Raw genomic sequence first — 25,084 nt, forward strand, 5'->3', positions numbered from 1 at the left:
TGGAGCCAGGAGACTTCATGCCCAACTGGGAAAAAACGCTGCTGCTCCTGTGTGAAATATTTAAACAAAACATTTGGTCTATTTTTAGTTACCCAAAAAAGCCTTTCAGGCATTAAAAGGAGATTTGAGGACAGACCAAATTTTCTAAGTAACTTCTGAAACGTTTAAAAGCCACTGCAGTGTATTAAGGATTTTCAGCTACAATGTTTCCCTCTCCCTAAGTTCTGAGGTGCAAATGATCCTTTTAAGAAATGATCTTGATAACTGGAAGCTTTAGGGGAATGCCAAGCTGGAAAAGATCCTACTGAGCAGCACACACCAGCAATGCCATCAACAAATATTGCTCTTAATAGGACCAGCAGAGAAAGGAGCTGAGGTGAAGCTGTCTCAAAATGCTTATTTTTCCCTCTGTTCTCCCAATACAAGCCTCACTGTATCGCACTGAAACCAAAATTCAGGAGGCAGCCCCCTAAGCCAGGGCTTCCAGCAGAATCAATTATTTAGGGAACAGTTAAAAGAGGGACAGACAATCACAGAAAGGCTCTCTTTTCAAAGAACTGCTGCTGCCTGTGCGCAGGTTCAAGAGCTCCCAAGGCAGTGAGATGGAGACACAAGAATTATCCTGGTGCATTCATGATCCCAGTGCTCACCTGCTGCCATGTCATCATCAACCAGGTCGTGCTCCTCCTCCTGGACTTTGGCTTCTGCTCCCGAGGGATCCGGGCTGGCACTGGCACTCTGCAGGGCTTCTGTGGTCACTCCAGCTGCAGGAACAAGCCGAGAGCCCAAAATCAGGGACGTGGGGAAACAACTCCCTGTTCTGCAGCAGCTAAACCTCCTTCCATTCCTCCAGTCCTGCCTTGCTTGGGCTGCTTCCCCTCCAGCCTGGCACAGGATGCTCAGCCTCATCCAGAAACAGCAACACGTGGAATTCATTGACTTTCCAGGGCTAACAGGGATTATTCCCCAGCCCAGGGAGTGTCCCAGGCCAGTCTGGAACAAGCTGGCCTGGTGGGAGGTGTCCCTGTCCAACCCAGCCCAGAGCATTCAGGACACCCATCAAATCCCTTTGGTTTTGTGCTGCCACACTGCAGATCTTCCCTTCAAAACCAACCACAGTTCACCCAAACTAGGAGAACTTCAGGAACAGGGGAGCAGAAGGCCCCACAGGTAATCCCTGGGCAGAAAGGAGCTAGAATAAAGAATGTTTCTTCATCTTTCCTATGCAGGAAATGAAACTTTTCACAAGTCTCTTACATCCCAAATAGTTCTTATTCCCTTCAACTCCTCCAACTGTGTATCCTTAATTCCAAGACTTTCAACGCTCACCATAAAAACCTAACCCCAGTTTGCTAGTTTTGACCCACTGGAATGATTTCCAGTCTGAGCTCAGGGAAACTCAAACCACACCCTAACACCTTCCATTAAGATTTAACACTAGGAGCGGACACTCTAAAATCAGCTGGTGAGCAACACAGGCCACAATTTCAGGGGATAAAGCTCATTCTAAGGAAGATGAGTCCCTTGAGATGCTGACGCTGCAGGGAGCATCTATCAGTGCATTCCCTGCAGGCCTGGGACACCTCTGCAGGAGCCCTTCAGGGAATGTGGGTTCCCAGGCCCTGTCCCTCAGTGGATCACTGGCAATGTGAGGTTCCCAGGTTCCCAGGCCCTGTCCCCAGTGGATCACTGGCAGTGTGGGTTCCCAGGCCCCGTCCCCCAGTGGATGGTGGCAGTATGGGTTCCCAGGCCCTGTCCCCAGTGGATCACTGGCAGTGTGGGTAACCAGGCCCTGTCCCCAGTGGATCACTGGCAATGTGGGTTCCCAGGCCCCGTCCCCAATGGATGGCTGGCAGTGTGGGTTCCCAGGCCCTGTCCCCAGTGGATCACTGGCAATGTGGGTTCCCAGGCCCCGTCCCCCAATGGATGGCTGGCAGTGTGGGTTCCCAGGCCCCGTCCCCAATGGATGGCTGGCAGTGTGGGTTCCCAGGCCCTGTCCCCAGTGGATCACTGGCAGTGTGGGTAACCAGGCCCTGTCCCCAGTGGATGGCTGGCAGTGTGGGTTCCCAGGCCCCGTCCCCCAATGGATGGCTGGCAGTGTGGGTTCCCAGGCCCCGTCCCCCAATGGATGGCTGGCAGTGTGGGTTCCCAGGCCCCGTCCCCCAATGGATGGCTGGCAGTGTGGGTTCCCAGGCCCTGTCCCCAGTGGATCACTGGCAGTGTGGGTTCCCAGGCCCTGTCCCCAGTGGATCACTGGCAATGTGGGTTCCCAGGCCCCGTCCCCCAATGGATGGCTGGCAGTGTGGGTTCCCAGGCCCCGTCCCCAATGGATGGCTGGCAGTGTGGGTTCCCAGGCCCTGTCCCCAGTGGATCACTGGCAGTGTGGGTAACCAGGCCCTGTCCCCAGTGGATGGCTGGCAGTGTGGGTTCCCAGGCCCCGTCCCCCCATTCCCCTGCTCAGGGGCTGTCCCAGGTGTTCCTTACGGGAGATGACGCTGTCCATGTACTGGGGCAGGTAGGGGGCCCAGGTGTCGATGGTCTCCTTGCGGCCCGCCTGCTCGATCCTGCGCAGCTCCGCCAGCAGCAGCGCCTGCGCCGCCTCCCGCACCTGCAGGGCAGCCAGCACAGCAGAACAGCACAAACCACACACACACCGAGGTTCAGTGCCATCCCTGACAGGGTTACACTGGGCTTTAACTGGAATCTATTCCAGCAGCAGCACCTGCAGGGCAGCCAGCACAGCAGAACAGCACACACAGCTCCCGGGGTCACAAACCACACACACACCGAGGTTCAGTGCCATCCCTGACAGGGTTACACTGGGCTTTAACTGGAGTCTATTCCAGCAGCAGCGCCTGCCAGGCAGCCAGGAGAGCAAAACAACAAACACAGCTCCCAGGGGTCACATCAAGGTTGAGTGCCATTCCTCACAGGGTTAAACTGGACTTTACATTCCATAGAAACATAAATTGAAACTATTGCAGCAGCAGCCCCTGCAGGACAGCCAGCTGCAGCCAGCACAAACACAGCTCTGATGCCTTCAGTTTGAGCCTTCGTGTTTTCCACATTCTGTACTGCATTAGTGAGTAACTCTGAACTTCATATACAGAGTTAGCAAGCTCTCCTCACAGCTCAGTCACACAATCCTTTTCCAGCCCCAGAACCAAGGACAGTGCTGCAGCTTCAGTACCATAACGTACAAACAGCAGGGAATGGAGGAGAGCAACCTGGGAGGATGGGACTGCATCACCTGGAGCTGGAACTGGACAATTAACCCCAATATGGAAAGGGACCAAAACTTATCAAAGTGTGAAAACCTGTGAGCTGGAGTCCATCTGGGGTGCAGCCCTGGCTGTGCTCCTGCACTGCCCGAGGTGTATCCTTTAAAGGCCTTTTAATAAATCCCTACTTTATTCCTTTAAGTCTGTCCAGCCTCTCTTGCAGGCAGCCTCTCCAGGCATGAGCTCCCAGAGGGTCACAAACCACACAAACACCAAGGTTCAGTGCCATTCCATGTCACTGTCATAATTGAGAAGCCTCAGAAAAAAAGCAAAACAGTATTATCTCGTTTGCTTCTCCTGTGCTTTGCTGCTTTGGAATGTGGTGGGACACTGTTTACCCACAGGTGATTGTTTCATTGGTTTCATGGGAATTGGTTTTAGTCATTGGCCAGTCAGTGCCAAGCTGTGTCGGACTCTGGAAAAAGAGTCCCGAGTTTTGATTAGTATCTTTTAGCCTTCTGTAAGTATCATTTCTCCATTCTTTAGTACAGTTTAGTATAATATAGTATCATAAAATAATAGATTAGCCTTCTAAGAACATGGACTCAGATCCATCATTCCTCCCTTTGTCGGGGTCTCTGAAAATACAATTCCTGACAGGGTTAAAGTGGGCTTTAACCAGCAGACATTCCCAAATCAGGAGTAAAGCTGCAGGATCCCTGCTGGCAATGAGGGACCGGGGCTCTCATGCAAAGGGAACATTTATTCTCTGACAAGCAGCAGGCAGGCTGAGCTCACCTCCAGGCAGCGGTCCTGCCAGCGGCGCGCCAGCATCTCCAGCAGGGGCGGCCGGAACTTCTCCAGCCCCAGCAGGTCCGGCAGCATCACGCAGTGCATGGCAGCTAGCTGGCTCCAACCTGGGAGAGCAGAGCAGTGAGCACAGCCCAGCCCCGCTCACACTGCTGCTCACACCCCGTCAGGCAGCATGGCAAACCCACAGGAACAACCACACACCCCGTCAGGCAGCACCTCAAAATCACAGGAATGGCCCCTACAAACTCACAGCCATGATCCCTTCAAACTCACAGCAACCATCCCTGCAAACTCACAACAACCATCCCTTCAAACTCACAACAACCATCCCTTCAAACTCACAGCAACCATCCCTGCAAACTCACGGCAACCATCCCTTCAAACTCACAGCAACCATCCCTTCAAACTCACAGCAACTATCCCTTCAAACTCACGGCAACCATCCCTTCAAACTCACGGCAACCATCCCTTCAAACTCACAGCAACCATCCCTTCAAACTCACAGCAACTATCCCTTCAAACTCACGGCAACCATCCCTTCAAACTCACGGCAACTATCCCTTCAAACTCACGGCAACCATCCCTTCAAACTCACAGCAACTATCCCTTCAAACTCACGGCAACCATCCCTTCAAACTCACAGCAACCATCCCTTCAAACTCACAGCAACTATCCCTTCAAACTCACGGCAACCATCCCTTCAAACTCACAGCAACCATCCCTTCAAACTCACATCAACTATCCCTTCAAACTCACAGCAACCATCCCTGCAAACTCACAACAACCATCCCTTCAAACTCACAACAACCATCCCTGCAAACTCACGGCAACCATCCCTTCAAACTCACAGCAACTATCCCTTCAAACTCACAGCAACTATCCCTTCAAACTCACGGCAACCATCCCTTCAAACTCACAGCAACCATCCCTTCAAACTCACAGCAACTATCCCTTCAAACTCACGGCAACCATCCCTTCAAACTCACAACAACCATCCCTTCAAACTCACAGCCATGATCCCTTCAAACTCACAGCAACCATCCCTTCAAACTCACAGCAACCATCCCTTCAAACTCACAGCAACCATCCCTGCAAACTCACAGCAACGATCCTTTCAAACTCACAGCAACCATCCCTTCAAACTCACAGCAACCATCCCTTCAAACTCACAGCAACCATCCCTTCAAACTCACAGCAACCATCCCTTCAAACTCACAGCAATGATCCCTTCAAACTCACAGCAACCATCCCTTCAAACTCACAACAACCATCCCTTCAAACTCACAGCAACCATCCCTTCAAACTCACAGCAATGATCCCTTCAAACTCACGGCAACCATCCCTTCAAACTCACGGCAACCATCCCTTCAAACTCACAGCCATGATCCCTTCAAACTCACGGCAACCATCCCTGCAAACTCACAGCAATGATCCCTTCAAACTCACAACAACCATCCCTTCAAACTCACAACAACCATCCCTTCAAACTCACGGCAACCATCCCTTCAAACTCACAGCCATGATCCCTTCAAACTCACGGCAACCATCCCTTCAAACTCACAGCCATGATCCCTTCAAACTCACGGCAACCATCCCTGCAAACTCACAGCAATGATCCCTTCAAACTCACAGCAACCATCCCTTCAAACTCACAGCAACCATCCCTTCAAACTCACAGCAACCATCCCTTCAAACTCACAGCAACGGCCCCTTCAAACTCACAGCAACCACCCCTTCAAACTCACAACAACCATCCCTTCAAACTCACAACAACCATCCCTTCAAACTCACAACAACCATCCCTTCAAACTCACAGCAACCATCCCTTCAAACTCACAGCAATGATCCCTTCAAACTCACGGCAACCATCCCTTCAAACTCACGGCAACCATCCCTGCAAACTCACAGCAACCATCCCTGCAAACTCACAGCAACCATCCCTTCAAACTCACGGCAACCATCCCTTCAAACTCACGGCAACCATCCCTTCAAACTCACAACAACCATCCCTGCAAACTCACAACAACCATCCCTGCAAACTCACAACAACCATCCCTTCAAACTCACGGCAACCATCCCTTCAAACTCACGGCAACCATCCCTTCAAACTCACGGCAACCATCCCTTCAAACTCACAGCAATGATCCCTTCAAACTCACGGCAACTATCCCTTCAAACTCACGGCAACTATCCCTTCAAACTCACGGCAACCATCCCTTCAAACTCACAGCAACCATCCCTTCAAACTCACAGCAACCATCCCTTCAAACTCACAGCAACCATCCCTTCAAACTCACAGCAACTATCCCTTCAAACTCACGGCAACCATCCCTTCAAACTCACAGCAATGATCCCTTCAAACTCACGGCAACCACCCCTTCAAACTCACAGCAACCATCCCTTTGAGGACCACACCAGGTTTCTGCCCTCATTTTAAGTTATGCAGATAGATCCAAGCACGGTTTGCCTGCCATCCCTATTTTCCACCTGAATCTTTGTTTCAGCACACTTAATCCAGGTGCATCCCTACTACAGCTCTGTGTAGGTAAAACCAGGAGCGAAATACAGAGTTGAAGCAAGGCAGTGTGTTAAAATATCCCACATTCTACGAAATACATGTCCAGTATTATATTCAAATCACCACTGACACCAAAACTCAGATTTAAGTGGTGTGAAACTTGGTTAAAAGCCAACAGGGAAGCCTAGCCCAGGTGCCCCATGTCCAAAGAAGAATTCCCTTAGAAATCAAATAAAAATAACAATGAGAAGGGGGTTTAGCTGAAGTCAAGGACAAGTAGAAAAGTGAGGAAGGAATACCTTCGTTGACTAAGAAACAGGAATGGAAAGCAGAAGTGTCAGAGTGCCCAGATTCCGTGCTGGAAGCAGCAGCAGGAGCAACTTGCAGAGGAAAGAAGAAGAAATAAAAGAGAGAAAAAAAGAGGGAAGTGAGGAGAGCAGCAGCAGAAAAACGGGTTAGTATCACTGCAGAATGGAAAACAAGGGAAGGCTGAGATGATCTTCAACTTAAATATTCGAATGAAAAATAAAACTCGGCTTCAAAATAACATTTAACTCAAAATAATGTCCAACTAAAGTGAATTCCAGGTTTTCCAGGAAGGAAGAGGCAGACATGCAGCTGCAGAGGAACATGGACACAGTGAGAGAAACTGGGATGCTTTGAAAAGACCCAAGTACATCTACATCAAGGGATTTTAAATATGTTTTTAGGCAGGTGGCTTTGGTTTGACTTCATGCTCGACTATAAATTAGAAACCCAGGAATTTTACTGCTTCTCCTTGTGCTTCTCCCACATTTCCATAGATTTGGAAGTTGTACTATGCACCAAAGGCCCAAAAAATAAACCTCAACCAGTCTGAGCTGCCCCATCTGTCACTCCAAGATGTCCAGGATGAACTCCTGAGGGCTGGCTGGAATTTAGCTTCATTTGAAATGGGCCTCTAGGCAAAAATGTAACTCTGTATCACAGAAATGCCAAAAAGCCTGGAGGAGAAGGGCACAAACTGGGGCCTGGAACTCACAGGAGTACCTGGGACATGGATTTTGGAAACTCCCATTTCACCAAGCTGTTAAGGCTGCAAAAGACCTGGGAGATGATCAATCCATCCAGGAGCTGGCCCCACAGTGCCCACCACTCCCTGTGTCTGGGGAACATCTGCTTCCAACCTTTTTTTCCAGGCCTTCCACCCCACCAACACGTGGGAGGCACAGAGTGGCTGCAGGAAATCCCTTCCCACCCCACTTGCACAGGCTGCATCAAAAAAGATGCTTAATTAAGGAAAAACATAAATGGTAGCTGCACAAACCCACCCCAGACTGAAACTAAAGCTTCACTCCAGAGTTTTTTGCCTGGTTTTGCTGGAGCTGCTCACTCTGTTCCAATGTGAGGAGTTCCAACCAGCCAAGGAGTGATCCTGGCACTGAGCTGGGATCATTCCCACAGAAACACTTTGGGATGAGCCTTTAGCTCCAGGCTTTAAAGCCTCCTCAAAGCCAGAATGTGTGGGAGCACTTGAAACAGGCAAAACCTCCTTGTCAGGGAATAAAGTCATGGCAGCATCAGCATCTTGTACTGGTTCTTAAACAAGTCCTAACCCCCAGTAATTTCATGGACATTAACACTACATGACTACATCGCTCTACATCTGCAGTAATTTTATCTCTTGATAAACAACAAGGTGTTTAATTCAGCGCCATGAGCTGCAATAACAGATCCAAGGGTTGCAAAGGAGGTGGTTTTTACCTTGTTTGATTTGCCCTTGTGCTGCATGGCTGGACACGGGAGGGGGCGGCTTCACCTTGGCCATCTCGGGGGTGCCCGGCCTGGGTGGCCTAGACATGAAACATCCACGGAGAGACACATCAGCTGCAGCCCAGTGGGAGCCACCCACTCCAGCACCAGGCACACCCCACCAAATCCGGGATTCCAGAGGGGCCTGCCGAGCCACGGCAGCGCTTGCCGTACCTGCTGGGGCCCTTCTTCATGTGGTCCCCGATGAAGGTGGCGTTGGTCATGCTCATCAGCGTGTTGGCCAGGGAGATGACGGACAGCAGGTGCTGCGTGGTGACGGCCCGCGACACCCCGTAGGTGCCCTTGCCCAGGCCTTCTGTCACCGACATCTTCCTGCCCAGCTCCTGCAGGGCCGGCCTGCCCACGGGCTGGTTGTAGCCGGGCAGCATCAGGGACATGTGGCCGCCCCGCGACAGGAGGCCGAAGGACACGGAGCAGTGCGGCTTCAGCATGCCCAGGCGCTCCAGGCACAGCTCGTCCAGCACCGAGTTGAGGCCCCAGGCGTGCAGGCAGGACATGAAGAGCTTGGCTGTGTCCATGGTTAGGTTATACTCCAGCAAAGTCAGCGGCTTGGATTTGCTGGAGCGGTATTCCGGGTCGCCGTCTTCTCTCCTCTGCCTCATGGCCTCTTCATCCTCGTCCTCATCGTCCAGGAGGTGCTCCTTGATGTTCTCCTTGATGGTCTCCTTGACCTGCTGGAAGAGCACGGCGGCGCGCTTGCCGGCCAGGAAGGAGCCGCCCTTGTCGGCGCCGCCGGGGGCTTTCTGCAGGTTCTCCGGGGACACCAGGGCGGCGCTGGGCCGCGAGGCCTCCTCCGTCAGCAGCTGGATGATCAGCGCCTCCACGTCGAAGAACAGCACGTGGATGTCCGGGTCTGTCACGTTCGTCTTGATGGCCTGAACCATCAGGGAGTTGTGCGAGTACTTCGGTAAATTCCCCTGCAAAAACAGAGAGCAAAGTGAAACTTCCAGGAGGGAAGCTGTGGATGAGGCGAGTTTGAAACGCACCCACAAGCCACAGAAATTCCATTTACAGGTGTCTGTAGATAAACAGAGCTCTCCAGGTGAGACGCAAGTTCACACCTCCTCCTCCTGAGCCCCATGAGAGTGTAGCTATATTCCAAGCAACAGCAAAACTGTTATTAAGCTTGAAACACATTAAATATTTCATATTTGGAGGGTGAACTATGGAATCAATATATGCCATTGGAAAAGCAGCTGCAGCTGCCCAGATTCACCTGGACCTGCAATTACTGCACCACTGTCACTCCCCTTCAGTCCATCTTCTTCCTCCTTCCCTCCCTCCCTCCCAAGGGGGAAAAAGGCAGGAGGCAGGGAATGAAGGTGCTGGGGAGAAAAGCTGAAGAATGTCAGAAAGGAGACTGGAAACCAGAACATTAACAACAGCTTTTAAGCATTAGTCTCCCTAGCCCCTTCATTCCCAGCACCCTCACTGGAGGAGGAGCCCACACACCAAACCCTGCAGGTACAAACGCAACATTCCCAGCTCTGCCTGGATCCAGCAGGAGCAGCAGCAGGAACCCTGAGCAGACATTTTCGACGGAAACACGCCGGTGGTGCTCTAAGGAATGCTGTCACCGCGGGAGATTTCTCTCCCGACAGAAGGTGGCACACTAGGCAAAGAAAGGGACGCCTGGAGAAGCCGGGAATGGAGCTCTGCTGCTCTCTGCTGGCCACAAGCTGTGCCAGGGGAGCTCTGGGCTGGCCACTGGAACAGCTCCGGATGGAACGGGCTGTCCCAGCCCACGGCAGGGCTGCAGTCCCCATCCCTGGGGGGAATTAAAGCCGTGTGGATGTGGCGCATGGGGACACGGGATAGCGCTGGCCTTGGCAGTGCTGGGGAACGCTCGGACTTGATTTTAGAGGGCTTTTCCAGCCTGAAGCACTGCATGATTCCAGACTCTGTAACTCAGCCAAAGAGCAGGATACACACTGAGTGGTATCACAGACAGCAACATAAACTGGGGAAGAGCCACGTTCATGTGCTGGAGGGCTCTGCTGAGAACCTTCCGGTTACGAGGACGGAAACCTCCCGTGCTCCAGTTCCTCCTGGGAACACAGCACACCCACCTTGTCCGAGGCCTCGGAGGCCAGCAGGTTGGTGGCCAGGGTCTGCAGCTTCTGGTGGGCCACGTTCTTGAGGGCGGCCAGGCTGCGGCGGGTCATGGCCTGCTTCAGGTTGACGGCGGGGTGGCTGAGCGCGTCCACGGCCGCCGGCACGGCCTCGTCGCAGGCGCTGAGGATCTCCACGGCCGTGATGCCCATCACACAGCGGTCCAGAGCCCCTGCAGCGGGGACAGGGACAGCTCAACACCCCACTGCCAGGGGCAGGGACACCTGGCGGGACACGTAACCTCTGTGCTCTGAACGAGCACGCCCCAAAGGATGGAATTCCCTGAGTGTCCATGGGGCTCACAAACCCCCAGTGTGATTCACCTGGAGCGATAAGCTCCTAATACAAATGCGCCAATTCTCCCTCAGACGCAGCTTCGACAGCACCAGGAGCAGATCTGTATTTACAGCCATGAGAAACGGATTAGCCGAGATCTCTGAGCTCACCAGTGTCCATCTGCCAGACGTACACGGAGCCATCGGAGCAGCCCACCACCAGGTAGTCATCGGACGGCCTCCACTTGATCACCTGGATTGGGAACAGGTGCCGGGATGCCAGCATGATGCACTTCTTCTCCCTCAGGCTCAGCAGGCCCACGGAGTGATCGCTGGCGACAGAGCAAACACAGTGCTGCACTCTGGCCTAACGAAGGGACAAAGAGAGAAAGCTTAACCATAATGCAGAGCTGGTATCGAAAACCTTCCCCACTGGGCAGAGCAGGGCGACCAAAAGCCTCTTTAATGCACAAAACTCAGGCACCTACACCAATGTTCAAACTCACTGAGGTCACTGGGAACTGAACTCCCTGACCAGAAATTCCCTTTAATCCATCCTTTGCACATCATGAAGAGAAAATGGGTACTAAACACTAATTTGCTAGGCAAACCCCAGAGTATTCAATCAATGTCACTTTGTTCATTAAATTCTATTTATTCAGCTAAGTTTCAAGAGGCAAAATTGTCTCTAAACCCTATTTTTAGTACCTTTAATAAAGTCCCAATTTTGAACCCTGTATAGAATTGAAACATGGTGGAAGAAACCATAAATAATAGAATAACCAAGCTCTTCTTTGTGAAGCTCTTGTGATACATCCCCAGCATTCCATGCTGCATTCCCGCTGTCAAGGAGCACTGGGAAGGTTATCCTAGAGAACTCACACTGCAGTTTTCTGGTGGAACGAGCAGCTGGGTGATTTCTCCCCCGTGGACACAGAAGATATGTTTCATCTCTCCCGAGAAGATATCCCAGACGATGACAGAGAAATCCACCCCGCCTGAGATGAGGTACCTCTGGTCGTAGCGGGAGGACACCTGGTGAGGGTACAGCAAACACGTCACCTTGTTCCGGTGGCCTCGCAGCGTCCGGTGGGGGGGCCAGCCTGGCCAGAAGCACAGAAAAACAGAAAAAGAGAGGAAAAATAAAATTCAATAGACAATCAACTGCCAAGCGTTTGTTCTGCAACTCAGACCCCCAAACTACGAAGATAATGTTACCCCACACATCCAAGAGCAGCCCAGGCACAAGACATGGATCCCACCAGGATTTCCAAACTGATATTTCCACTGGCACATCAGCAGCCAGCATCAGCATCTACATATTCCCCACTGACACTCCTACTGGCACATCACTACCCAGCACTGCAGTGCCAGGAACAATCCTGCACAGGACAGGACATGCCCCCTTGCCTGATCTTTGCTCCTGCATCTCAAACCCCCTCAGAAATACCCAGATTGAGCTCGCCTGGGTGGACAGCTGCAGGGACTGCCAGCACAGAATGCGGTTGTGATATTTTATGAAAATCCCTTTGCTAGGATTTTCTTCTCCTCAGAAGCTGAAGGGCCTCAGCTTCAAGTGTAAACAGTTTGTTATCTGCTGCTGTGGAATGCAGCAGGTGCTTTCTCGATTGGTCAGTGTGGGATGTTTCTACTTGGTGGCCAGTCGAGGAGGCAGCAGCTCTTGGACTCTCTGGGAGTCACAGAACTTTGTTATTCATTCCATTCTGTTCCTGTCTCACCTTCTAATAAATCTTTCTCTCTGTTCTTTGTGGTGTAGTTATAGTGTGGTCTTTTTTAATGTAATATATATCGTAATGTAATAAACCAGCCTTCTGAAATGGAGTCAAGATCTCTCCTTCCCTTCACCAAGTCCTGACTGCCCTGAAGACCCACGGTAATAACAGAAGGGCGCAGCAGGTTTCTGGGCTTCCTGCTGCTCCTGCATGCTGTACCTTGGTGCTGCCCCTGCAGCAGCTGCACCATGGCAGCAGCTCTGCGGGCTCCTGCTGCTCGCACAGGCCATACCTCGGTGCAGCGTGTCCTCCCCCTGCAGCAGCTGCACCATGGCAGCAGCTTTGCGGGCTCCTGCTGCTGCCACAGGCCGTACCTTGGCGCAGGGTGTGCTGCCCCTGCAGCAGCTGCACGATGGCAGCAGCTTTGCGGGCTCCTGCTGCTCGCACAGGCCGTACCTCGGCGCAGGGTGTCCTCCCCCTGCAGCAGCTGCACCATGGCAGCAGCTTTGCGGGCTCCTGCTGCTCGCACAGGCCGTACCTTGGCGCAGGGTGTCCTCCCCCTGCAGCAGCTGCACCATGGCAGCAGCTTTGCGGGCTCCTGCTGCCCGCACAGGCCGTACCTCGGCGCAGCGTGTCCTCCCCCTGCAGCAGCTGCACCATGGCAGCAGCTTTGCGGGCTCCTGCTGCCCGCACAGGCCGTACCTCGGCGCAGGGTGTGCTGCCCCTGCAGCAGCTGCACCATGGCAGCAGCTTTGTGGGCTCCTGCTGCTCGCACAGGCCGTACCTCGGCGCAGGGTGTGCTCCCCCTGCAGCAGCTGCACCATGGCAGCAGCTTTGCGGGCTCCTGCTGCTCGCACAGGCCGTACCTCGGCGCAGGGTGTGCTCCCCCTGCAGCAGCTGCACCATGGCAGCAGCTTTGTGGGCTCCTGCTGCTCGCACAGGCCGTACCTCGGCGCAGGGTGTGCTCCCCCTGCAGCAGCTGCACGATGGCGGTCTGCGTGGCCGGCACGATGACGATGCTGCCGTCCTCGCGGCCGCACACCAGGCGCCCGTGGGCCGGCATGTAGACGCTGGCGGTGACACGCAGCGGCTCGCTGGCGTTGGCCACCATGCTCAGCTGGTCGATGATCCCCGCGGGCCGCGGGCTCAGCTGGTCAAAGGCCTCCTGCAGGGACGTGGACGTGGTCGCCTGCAGGCCTGGGAAAGGAGGGAAATGCCAGGCTGAGGTGGGAGGATTTGAGGCGCTGGGAGCTGGAATTGGATAGTCAAGGTCTCCCCAGCCACTGTGGGATTCTCCACTGGGAATGAAGTCACTGCAAGAATAATGCTAACCAGGATTGTGAGCATGTCTGATAAGATGAAGATACCACAACTCCTGCAAGGAGGTAACAACCAAACCCCAACTTGGTGATCTGTGGGAGAACCAGCATGGCTTCACCAGCACAAACTCACAGAGAGCACAAAGATCTGGCTATTAATTAGGTACCTTTGGCACCCTCCTGCTGGTCAAGGGTGTCGGGCACGCTCCAAATGCACAGCCTCCCTGAGGAGTCCCCTTGGATTAGGAGCCTGTAGGAAAACTCTCTCTGGCCACAGAAGAAGCGAGTCACTGGAGGACATATCAGGAGCTGTTTGAAAAACAGGGAACAAGCTCAGACACGCACAGAGCACGTGCTCAGCTCCACGCTTCCTTCCTTTCAAAGCACGACAAAACCCACCACAGCCCCTTAAAAAGCTCCCAAGACAGAGATGCACCTGCTTCTCTGCTCTGTCCAACACGCTGTACAGCAAAGGTGGAATCAGGTTCTCCACTGCCTTCCCCACATCCCTGCGGAACGAATCACTGGCTGGGAGGCAGCTGGGTGTAGGAACAAAGAGAGGAGATAATACATTTATAGTAAAAAAACTCCTTGCATTTAAAGAGTGATTCCTACAGCAGAACATGGGTGCTGCTCCCATCCTCATGCTCTGATGAGCGCGAGGAAGGAGCTCCAACATGATTTATGTGGAATATCCAAGATAAAACACTATCTATACCCAGAACAAACACATCTGCACACCATGAAGATTTCAGAATGAAAGTCATTGATTTCGCTCCTGTAATTTTTAACCTCTTTGATGCCATATTTTGAATTATATATTCAATATAGTTTTATATTTACATGTCTTCCCTTACTGGACCGATATTTCAGTAGTTCTTCAATAAACTCAGTTCAATTCAAATCAATCAGAATTAAATAAAGGGGGTATTTTTCTGTTGAGTACCTGGCTGGTAATTTATAGATGAAACTTTGTCCATCCTCTGTCCACACAATCACTTTATCAGCTGCCACAAAGTCCCCACCAGTCCAGGTCTGCTCATTTTCACTGGGCACTGAACATAAGAGGGAATAATCTCCAGCATCAAAGACCTGAGAGGAAACAGGAACAAAGTCTGTTGTTATTAACCAATTGATTACACAATAAAATGCCCAGGCAGCAGCTGATTTTGGGGTCAGGATCACAGAATCATGGAATGGTTTGGGTTGTCAAAGACCTTAAGGGCCATCTTGTTCCAAACCTGCACCACGGGCAGAGATGTGGATTAAATATCTAGAAATACATTCAATATGTGCATATTTACATTAAATATATGTATATTTTAATGTAGAGGTAGATTGAAGAGACTTGGAGCACCCTCACCTGGATGTTTCCATATGGTTTAATGGGGTTCCTGAGGGAGCCGGCCCCAGGGGCTGTGCCTTACCCTCCAGTACCTGGAGCACCTTCCCTGGATGGTTTTTAATGGGATTCCTGAGGGAGCAGGCCCCAGGGGCCGTGCCTTACCCTCCAGTACTTGGAGCACCTTCCCCTGGATGGTTTTTAATGGGGTTCCTGAGGGAGCAGGCCCCAGGGGGTGTGCCTTACCCTCCAGTACCTGGAGCACCTTCCCCTGGATGGTTTTTAATGGGGTTCCTGAGGGAGGGTCCCCAGGGGCTGTGCCTTACCCTCCAGTACCTGGAACACCTTCCCCTGGATGGTTTTAAATGGGGTTCCTGAGGGAGCAGGCCCTTGGAGCACCTTCCCCTGGATGGTTTTTAATGGGATTCCTCAGGGAGGGTCCCCAGGGGCTGTGCCTTACCCTCCAGTACTTGGAGCACACGACCAGGAGCGAGCGCTGCGTGAAGGCGCAGAAGGAAATGCTCTGGCAGTTCTCGCAGTAGATGGGCTTGGACTCCTCCTCAAACACGGGTGTGGTGTCCTGAAGCAAACAGAACCAGCACTCAGCCGAGCTCAGCGCCGTGCCAGGGCCCTCTGCAGCTGCCACAGGGCTGAGTTCTGTGGAAAACCCAAACCCTCGGAGCGGGTTTTATCCCACAGCTCCTCCTAAGCAGGTCTGCAGGAGCACGTGGTGTCCTCTCAGGGCACTTAAATCCCCAGGTTCCCCAGCAGCACAGATTAGTGCTGCTGACCTTGCAGCCACACAGGAAGCCGGAGTGAAGCAGATTCCACTCCCTGTCACTCCCAAAGAGAAGGTAATTCCTCCTTAACTGATAAATGCATTTTACCAGAGGTTTCTGTGAAGAAACCCTTGATCTGCCCCTGAGACCTGGGGCAAATCTCCTTTAAGACTTTTATTCAGTAGTACCCAAGAAATCCCAAATAACAGGGAGATAATCCCACATAATGAATATTCCTAAAAATTGTATGGTCTGCTCAGCAAAATATTACCCCAAATCCCTAACCAGTACAAATAAAAAACAGATGTGGAAAAATTGGACATAATCCTACAGTTCATTTGGAAATCGGTTCTCTGAGAAGCATTAGGAATTCTGGTGGCAACTTAAATCAGTAAAGGAAAATTCAGAAAGTCATTTTCCACTGGCAAAGAGGAAGAAGACTATCAGCAGCAGAATATCAGGAACAGAACCCTCCATCCCACCAGAAGTGCCACTAATCCAGCAGCCTGTGCCTACCTGCATCCGACTGACTTCCGAGGTGATGATCCAGACCTTCAGGATGCCAGTCACGGACACGGCCACCACAGTGTCCTCTGGGAAACACAAAATGAGCCTGAGGCACAAAGAGCTGCTCCTCACCTGGGCACATCTGAGCATAAATGAAACCCTGATCCAAGCACTCCTGGAGCATGTGCTTCCAGGGGGAATGTTTATTTGGCATAAATGAAAGGCATTAGCAGGAAACCCTTCACAGCAGGGCTCATTTCCAGTTGTCCCAGCAATTTCTGTGTTGTGGGGATAAGAGCTGAGCTTTCCCACCCCAGGATTTTGGGAATGCCCAGTTTACAACTACTGCTGAGCCTTAACACAAGAGAGAAGTCCTTTAGTCAGGATTTTCTCCTCAGTGCTCCCCAAACCTCTCAGGAACTCCACTCTCCACAACAGGAACACCCCAGCAAGACACTCATCTGCCAGAAATTAAAGCCCACCAAATTAACCCCAGTGAGCAGAACCAAACCAGTCTGTGCTCAGGTGACACCTCAGGCTGTGCCAGCTGATCCAGCTGCAGCAGGATTCCCAGGGAAGCTGTGGCTGCCCCGGACCCCTGGCAGTGCCCAAGGCCAGGCTGGACAGGGCCTGGAGCGCCTGGGATGGTGGAAGGTGTGCCTGCCACAGAAACAATCACCTTGTGTCCTGTTGGAGCGGATGATGGCCATGGAGCTGATCCAGTCAGGAGAGATCTTGGATATCAGAGAATAAAGAACCTCAAGGCTGGTTGCATCCACGACCAGAATTTCAGGATAATGCCCGTGGCACAGGAGTCTCCCCTCCCGCTGCGTGCCGACTGTGAACTGATAGAACTGCGCAGATGGGAGCGAAGACAGATTAGAATCCGTGCAGGACAGGGAGTAAATCACCCTGGGCCTGAGGTGTGCTGCCCAAACCCACCCTGCTGCCTGCAGAGGACACTCCCGCTCTGCCAGCGCTCACCTGGATGCCCGTGTGCGCACAGGCCAGCTTGGTGAACTCGATGCACCTCCCATCGTTCACATCCCACAGGCACATCTCCCTGAAACACAGGGACACCCCATGGAAAACAGGCCAGGCTTCCAAGCACTTCCAACCCTCCAACCGGGGGGAACTTCACTTGAACCATTTATTAGGGATCAGGTCAATTGTATTTAGAGAAACTCAAAATCCACTGGACTTTCCAGTCCTCCTAAATCCACACAACCTCCTGTTCCCTGTGAGGATAAATTACAGAACCTGCAGGAGTTCAAATGAGCAGCTATTACCCCCCTTTACAGTACTTTTTAATTTAAAACTTCATATTCAAATTTCATCAGAACAGAATCTGTGAGGTGCTTTCTCCTTTCCATCAGACAGATAAATTCCTGAGGAAAACACATTTTGGTTTCAAATCCAATGGGAGGAGATTACTCAGTCCTGAAATCAGCCCAAGGTGCAAATTCTAAATTTTGACACATTCTCCTCTCAAATTCCTTGCTAAAAGGTTATTTAGGCAAATCATTCCTTAGCTTTTCTGGATTAAAAAATGTCTATCTATTTGGATATCAATTGCACAAGAAATTCTTCCTGCTTCTACCTGCTTCTGCTCTCTGATTAATAAATAAAACCAATCAAAAAGTAAAATATATTTGCTGAGGAATTTTCTCTTGAGGATAAAAATCAAACACAGCATTGAATCTATGGATAAACTGGGCACAAATTCCCACTATTGCAGTTCTGCACATAATAAACACCTAGAAACTCACCCACTCTCTGATGCACTCACTATATATTGCTTTTCACTGGAAGCTGAGGCCTTGGATAAACAAGTAACTGAGGCTGTATGACCAAAGAGCAGAGCTCTGGGATTGATCTGGGAGCAGGGAAAGAAAACAGGGAGTCAAAATCCCACAAATGAACAGAACATCCATATCCCAGCTTTCTACTTCATGTGTTATATATCCATTCCTACGTGCACACACGTTTAATTAACACAGCAGTGGATGGATCATCTTGAAAGACTTTCTGCTTCACACAGGAACGAGAATTTGGGGGGGGAAAAGCATTTTGCAAACTCCTCTCAATATTTACAAATCAGGAGCTGAATTTGGCTCAATTCAATTTAAATTGAGTTCGGCTGAATGAAAAAGATTGTGCTGTACATTAAGAGCTTTCCCCAGTTGAGTTCCCATAAATCCATAAATAAGGGGAGACCTCAGAGCCCCTTCCAGTGCCAAAAGGGGCTCCAAGAGAGCTGGAGAGAGACTTGGGATAGGGAATGGAGTGCCAGGAAAAGGGGGAACGGCTTCCCACTGCCAGATGGGATATTGGGAAGGAACTCCTTTTCACAACACAATATTAAGCAGCTCAAGTAGAAAGCAACTGGTTTAGAGCAGCTCCAAGAAATTGGACTGAGTTAAAAAAGGTGCTGCTCCTGTAGGAAGCCCCAGAGCCACAGCACCTCTTTGTAACCTCTGACAGCGCTGCGGGCAGGATGGAGCAGCCGCTCAAGCATGGCGAGAGGGAGGACAGGCCGAGGGGGAATGGCGCACCCAGTACCTGCAGGTCAGGACCCAGGTCCCAGAGGCAGATCTGCCCGTCGTGGCAGCCGGTGACGATGACAGAGCCATCCACGAGCAGCAGGGAGGACACGCAGTGCGTGGGGGCACGCCGGCCCCACAGCACGATGGGCAGCACCAGGCTGTTCCCGGCCATGGCCACCGAGCGCCTGCAATCCAACAGCGCAACAACATCAGTCACGTCCCGGGCTGCTCCCTTCCCTCATGGTTTTCCCATCTTTTCCCCTCATGTTTCTCCAATCTTTTCCCTTCATGTTTCTGCCATCTTTTCCCCTCCTGGTTCCCGCCCTTTCCCCCTCAGGTTTCCCACCCTTTTCTCCTCATGTTTCCTGCTCTTTTCCCCTCATGTTTTTCTGTCTTTTCCCCTCAGGCTTCCCGCCCCCTCCTCCTCATGTTTCCAGCTCTTTTCCCCTCATGTTTCCTGCTCTTTTTCCCACAGGTTTTTGCCATCTTTTGCCCTCATGTTTCCCACCCTTTCCCACTCATTTTTTCTATTTTTTCCCCTCATGTTTTCTGCTCTTTTCTCCTCATGTTTCCCACCCTTTTCCCCTCATATTTCCTGCTCTTTTCCCCTCGCATTTCCTGCTCTTTTCCCCTCATGTTTCCCACCCTTTTCCCCTCATATATCCTACCTTTTCCCCCTCATGTTTTTCTATATTTTCCCCTCACGTTTCCTGCTCTTTCTCCCTCATGTTTCTGCCATTTTCCCCCTCATGTTTCCTGCCCTTTCCCCCTCATGTTTCCTGCTCTTTTTCCCTCAGGTTTTTGCCATCTTTCCCCCTCACGTTTCCTGCTCTTTTCCCATCATGTTTCCTTCCCTTTTCCCCTCATGTTTCCTGCTCTTTTCCCCCTCATGTTTCCTGCTTTTTCCCTCATGTTTTTGCCATCTTTCCCCCTCATGTTTCCCACTCTTTCCTCCTCATGTTTTTCTATCTTTTTCCCCCTCATGTTTCCTGCTCTTTACCCTCATGTTTCTGCCACCTTTTCCCTCGCATTTCCTGCTCTTTTTCCGTCATGTTTTTCTATCTTTTCCCCTCACGTTTCCTGCTCTTTCTCCCTCATGTTTCCTGTTTTTTTCCCCTCAGGTTTCCTGCTCTTTTCCCCTCAGGTTTTTGCCATCTCTTCCCCTCATGTTTCCTGCTCTTTTTCCCTCATGTTTTTGCCATCTTTTCCCCTCACGTTTCCTGCTCTTTTTCCCTCATGTTTTTGCCATCTTTTCCCCTCACGTTTCCTGCTCTTTTTCCCTCATGTTTTTCTATCTTTTCCCCTCACGTTTCCTGCTCTTTTTCCGTCATGTTTTTCTATCTTTTCCCCTCACGTTTCCTGCTCTTTTTCCGTCATGTTTTTGCCATCTCTTCCCCTCATGTTTCCCGCCCTTTCCCCCTCAAGTTTCCTGCTCTTTTTCCCTCATGTTTTTGCCATCTTTTCCCCTCACGTTTCCTGCTCTTTTTCCCTCATGTTTTTGCCATCTTTTCCCCTCACGTTTCCTGCTCTTTTTCCCTCATGTTTTTGCCATCTTTTCCCATCATATTTCCTGCTCTTTTTCCCTCATGTTTTTGCCATCTTTTCCCCTCACATTTCCTGCTCTCTTTCCCTCAGGTTTTTGCCATCTTTTCCCATCACATTTCCTGGTCTTTTTCCCTCATGTTTTTGCCATCTTTTCCCCTCACGTTTCCTGCTCTTTCCCCCTCATTTTTCTGCCATTTTTCCCCCTCATGTTTACCACCCTTTCCCCCTCATGTTTTTTCTGTCTTTTCCCCTCCTGTTTCCTGCTCTATTCCCCTCATGTTTCTAACATCTAGTCCCCTCCTATCTCTGCCATTGTGTCTCCTCATGGTTCCCGCCATTTCCCCCTCACATTTGGGAGGTCCCAGGATGCAGCAGATGGGGAGCAGCAGACGGACAGACGGATATGAACCCCCAGGTATGAGGCAACGATGCTGTTTATTTACATTATGGGGGTGGGGGGAAGGCTGCAGTCCCCCAAAATCCAAAATATTACCCTTCAAACCAAGAAGGAGGGGAGTAAAAGTTGGGGGTCAAAGAGCACATCCCTGTGCACACAAGGATTTTTGCCCAAATCCCTCTTTTTAGAGTAATTTTGAAGTTACAAATGTTTTAAGCCCTGAGGCTGAAGCCATTTTTATACCCCTGGTGTTGTTATGTCCCTGCTTCACAGACGTTCATGTTGGAATATGGAATATCCTGCCTTAGGTGAAATCAGCCTTGTATAATCCACTGATAAACTGGATCCTGGCCACTCTCCAGCAGGAAACAGGTCCAGCACTATCTTTACAGCAACATTTCGGATATTCTGAACATATTGACACAAAAAACACAGTGGAATTTCAATTGTCCCTGGGCCAAAACGGTCTCAATGACTGGGAATAGAAACTCAAGTTGTGGCAATAAAACCCACTTGAATTTGCACAAGACTTAAACGCCACAACAACCCTCTGTTTGTGGTAGCAACATTCCCAGCTTGCCTAGCACTTCCATGCTTTTAGAACTGAGGTTTTCTTATCGGTGAAAAGGTCGTGTTAAATTAATAACCAAACACTCCTTGTGGATTATCTTGTGAAGGTTTACGCTCTGAACTCACCCCAGCTCAAAGCAGAGCTCTGATTTAGAGGAGCATGAACACACCAAAACAGGTAGAATTCGTGGAAGAACTGTTTTAAAATATGTGTGGTTTTGTGGGGTCTTTATAGCTGTATGCACGTTCTTCTACCTTGAGTTTTCACAGGTCCTTAAACCTGTTTCACAGCACTTCAGAGGGAATAAATCTGAATTATGACAGAAAAATAAAGGTCACTCCAACCTGGACACTTCCCTGCACAACCTGCGGCAGCACCTGATCTATTCCATCAGGGATCCCTGTCATTTCTCACGCGTGTAAAACCACAGGAGCTGTTACTCCGTTTGATGAGTGCTGCCACCCTCTGCAGCCAGAGAACTGGAACAGACTGTGTCCGTGGAAAAAAGGGGGAAGGGAGCGAGCAAGGGCAGGCTAATGAATGGCTAAGGATTACACGCGGCTCCCGGGAGGCTGCTGACAAGTCAGGGATCAATTGTGGGGTTTCCACAAAATCCACATCACAAAATCGGTAATATCACGTCAAATGACCCTTCCCAGCGAAGCAGCTCATTTCTGGCAGCCCACTGGCCCATCTTCGCTAAAAGCTATTTAATTAAGAGCTCGAATGTAATGATCAGGATCAATAAAGCCCAAAAACCCAGTCTTTCTGCACGCTGCAAACCACACCTGGCCCCGCAGAGTTAATTGTTATGCAATGCTGGATCAATTGCTCTGTCTGGACCATCACAACACAGAAAGAGAAATTAATTCAGCATTTCAAACAACATTTTCAACAAACCAAGACCTACAATTAAACCAGGCTTGATTTGCAGAGAAATCATCATAAAAATGGAATAAAAGCAGGAATAAAGTGTCCAGATGCAACAGAAAAAAAATGCAAATATCAACAACAAGAACAAAACCACCCACAGCAAACAGAAATACCCACTCAGTTTTTGTGAGGAAACAAACCAAAAACGACTAAAGCAGAGCTGAAAAACACCATTGAGCAACACAAAAGTCCCTTCCCATGCCTCTGCTGCCATACTGCTCCCAGTCCAGGGAAAAGTCACACTGTTCCTGTGTCACCAGGCTGTCAAAAACAGCTGCATTTTTTAATAAATACAGAAAGTCCCCTGCTGGGGCCCAGAATTGCTGCTTGGGACCCTGCATTTAACAATTCTGCATTTAGAGCCACTTCTGAACACTTCCAAACACCACTCCGAATAAAGGGAATTTTCAAAAGGAACATACAGGAGGACAGTACAACACACAAGAGCAATAGCACACAACTAACCCGAGGAGATCCCAGATTTTCCAAGCAGAAACCACATTATCAACCCCCTGACAGCCCCATTTCAAACCCAGCGCTCAGAATGTTTCATGGCAAGGCTCTGGGAGAGAGAGGAAAAATAAAAACTACCTCTTTCCTTCTAGTTTTTGACTGTGGCAGCGCAAGGCCTTCATAAAAAACTTCCTTTTCAGGAAAAGCCACATCTTAATTCCCCAGCAATTTGGATTCCAGAGCTTAGCCCCAGCACACACCAAGTGCAGCCCCTGCCAGCACCAAAATCCCTTTTTGCCTGGAAACAATCAATAATTCCATTTTTTGACATCAGTGCTGACAAAGCACAGGAGCAAATCGGCACTGTCGCAGTGCCAAAAGGGCCCAAAATCGGGCAGGGAATCACCGCACACCAATTCCACCCTGCGGCCCCTCAGAGCTGCCCCAAACCCTCTGCTTCCTGCAGAAAAGGGAACTTGGAAACACAAAATGGAGAGGCCACGAGTGCAATTCCTGCTGTTAGTACTTGTGCCTCCATGGGGTAAACGTGTCTCCATCCTCAAGTGCCAAAATCCTGCTTGTCCTCCCAAAACACAATGGAGCAGGTTATTCTGTTATTCCATGTACACAGGGATATATATGCACACATATCTAGCTCACCATCCCTGTATTTATTCCCTTCACTTGGAATTTTCTGACATAGGACCTTGCAAATAATAACAAACAAATAATATAGAAATAATTCTAGTCTTGGACATACAATAAATGCAGGGACGTGGAACACACGTCACAACATTGTACAGTAAACAGGACAAATGCAGGCATGTGGAAAAACACCTTCCCAAAGCCAGGATTTTTTAAATACTTCAACAGAAAGCAATTATTTAAATGAGGAAATGAACCAAAAAATTCTTAAATAATCTGTTAACCTGACAGAACAATCCAGTGACTCTTTGAACTGCTCTGCTTGAAGGTGGGACTTAGGCACATTTAATAATCCCGGATCAGTTCCTATTTCAGTAAAGCCACTAAACTGATTTTTCAAGTACAAGGAATTAAACACTGAATCCGAGACTCAACTAAGCCCCTTTCCAAGGGGTCTAGCCAGAAATCCACTCCGTGGATTTTCACAGCCAGAAAAGCCCCCAGACAACAAATCCAGTAGCTCTTCCCAAACACTTGTACTTCCATTAAGGAAGGAATGCATCCCAGGATATGTGTGCACACTCCAAACATCTGCCTCCAAAATACTAAGAAATAGCATGAAACAGTGTGAAATGTATCATCTAGCTATGAATGGGCTCTTGGTGCATTTTAGGAAAGTGTAACGATTTTAAATTTAATGACAGGTTAGACTTTCCAGTGGTTCCTTAGGGATGGAGAAGAGGGACCATTGAGGGAGGGAGAACACAATGAGAACACCTTCCCCGGGTATGCAGGAGGTTCCAAACCCTCACAGAGAACAAAACACTAATTTGGGACGCGAGACTGGAGTTAATTAACGCCTTCGGAAGGCACCTGCAGGCTTCCCTGGTGCTTCATGTGATGACACACCGAACCCACAGTAAATTTTCCTGTTTCGAACTGTCACAAAGGACAGTTATCCAAAGCAGCTGGAGCGCTCCAAACCCCATCCCTGGGTGCCAAGAGCACCGCGTCTGGCACAGGAAAGGGAAATAAAACCGGGGAAGGCTGCGAGGTAGCAAAAATCGGCATTAAAAGGCATTTAAGCCCCCCTGAGGCTCAGTTCCTGCGAGGAGCCTCTCCTTAGGTAAGGCTCCGTTAGCAGCGATGGAAACCTCCATCCATTAATAACCTGGCGCTCGCTTTGAGGGGAACCCTGACGGGACTCCAAACCCCATCCTGCTCCGTTACCGGTGTCCGGGCTCCCTGGGCTCCGGCCCAGCCGAGTCTCGGTCCCGGAACGCCCGGCGCCCCGCGCCTCCCGCTGCCGCAGGCCCTCCTCAGCGCTCCCGGCGCAGCGGATGCTGCGGGGCCTGCGGAGCGCCGCGGGTCCCCATGTTCCCGCAGGCAGCGGGGCCGCTCTCCCGCCCGGTCCCGGGTCGCACCTGTCCGGTCGCGGTGCCGGTGGCTCTGCCGGCCCTCACGTGCCCCGGGCGCCGCGGCCCCGCCGCGCTCGGTGCGGCAGCGGCCGGATGACACCGCGTCCCGCGACACTGCCGCAAAGCTCCGCCCGGCGCGCTTGAC

General features: G+C 50.8%; 1 protein-coding gene across 4 annotated transcripts in view; it reads right to left on the minus strand.

The window, feature by feature from the left end:
* The window catches only part of WDR7 (WD repeat domain 7), a 55,762-nt gene extending 30,678 nt beyond the window's left edge, over positions 1–25,084 (minus strand). The window contains exons 1-20 of one of the 4 annotated variants that reach the window (XM_038124411.1): positions 24,946–25,084; positions 18,994–19,162; positions 18,201–18,307; positions 17,416–17,494; positions 17,111–17,285; positions 16,441–16,517; positions 15,606–15,725; positions 14,750–14,895; positions 14,240–14,342; positions 13,971–14,112; positions 13,433–13,681; positions 11,634–11,854; positions 10,923–11,118; positions 10,434–10,648; positions 8,518–9,281; positions 8,296–8,384; positions 6,852–6,932; positions 4,020–4,138; positions 2,485–2,608; positions 651–764 (exon numbers count right to left, since the gene is read on the minus strand). In XM_038124411.1, the coding sequence (XP_037980339.1) occupies positions 651–764; positions 2,485–2,608; positions 4,020–4,138; positions 6,852–6,932; positions 8,296–8,384; positions 8,518–9,281; positions 10,434–10,648; positions 10,923–11,118; positions 11,634–11,854; positions 13,433–13,681; positions 13,971–14,112; positions 14,240–14,342; positions 14,750–14,895; positions 15,606–15,725; positions 16,441–16,517; positions 17,111–17,285; positions 17,416–17,494; positions 18,201–18,307; positions 18,994–19,149 (3,277 nt within the window). In that variant the 5' untranslated portion in view covers positions 19,150–19,162; positions 24,946–25,084. The other 3 variants (XM_038124412.1, XM_038124413.1, XM_038124414.1) reach the window with 3 other exon arrangements.

The sequence above is a fragment of the Motacilla alba genome, chromosome Z (genome assembly GCF_015832195.1).
Source record: "Motacilla alba alba isolate MOTALB_02 chromosome Z, Motacilla_alba_V1.0_pri, whole genome shotgun sequence".
Classification (NCBI taxonomy): Eukaryota; Metazoa; Chordata; class Aves; order Passeriformes; family Motacillidae; genus Motacilla; species Motacilla alba.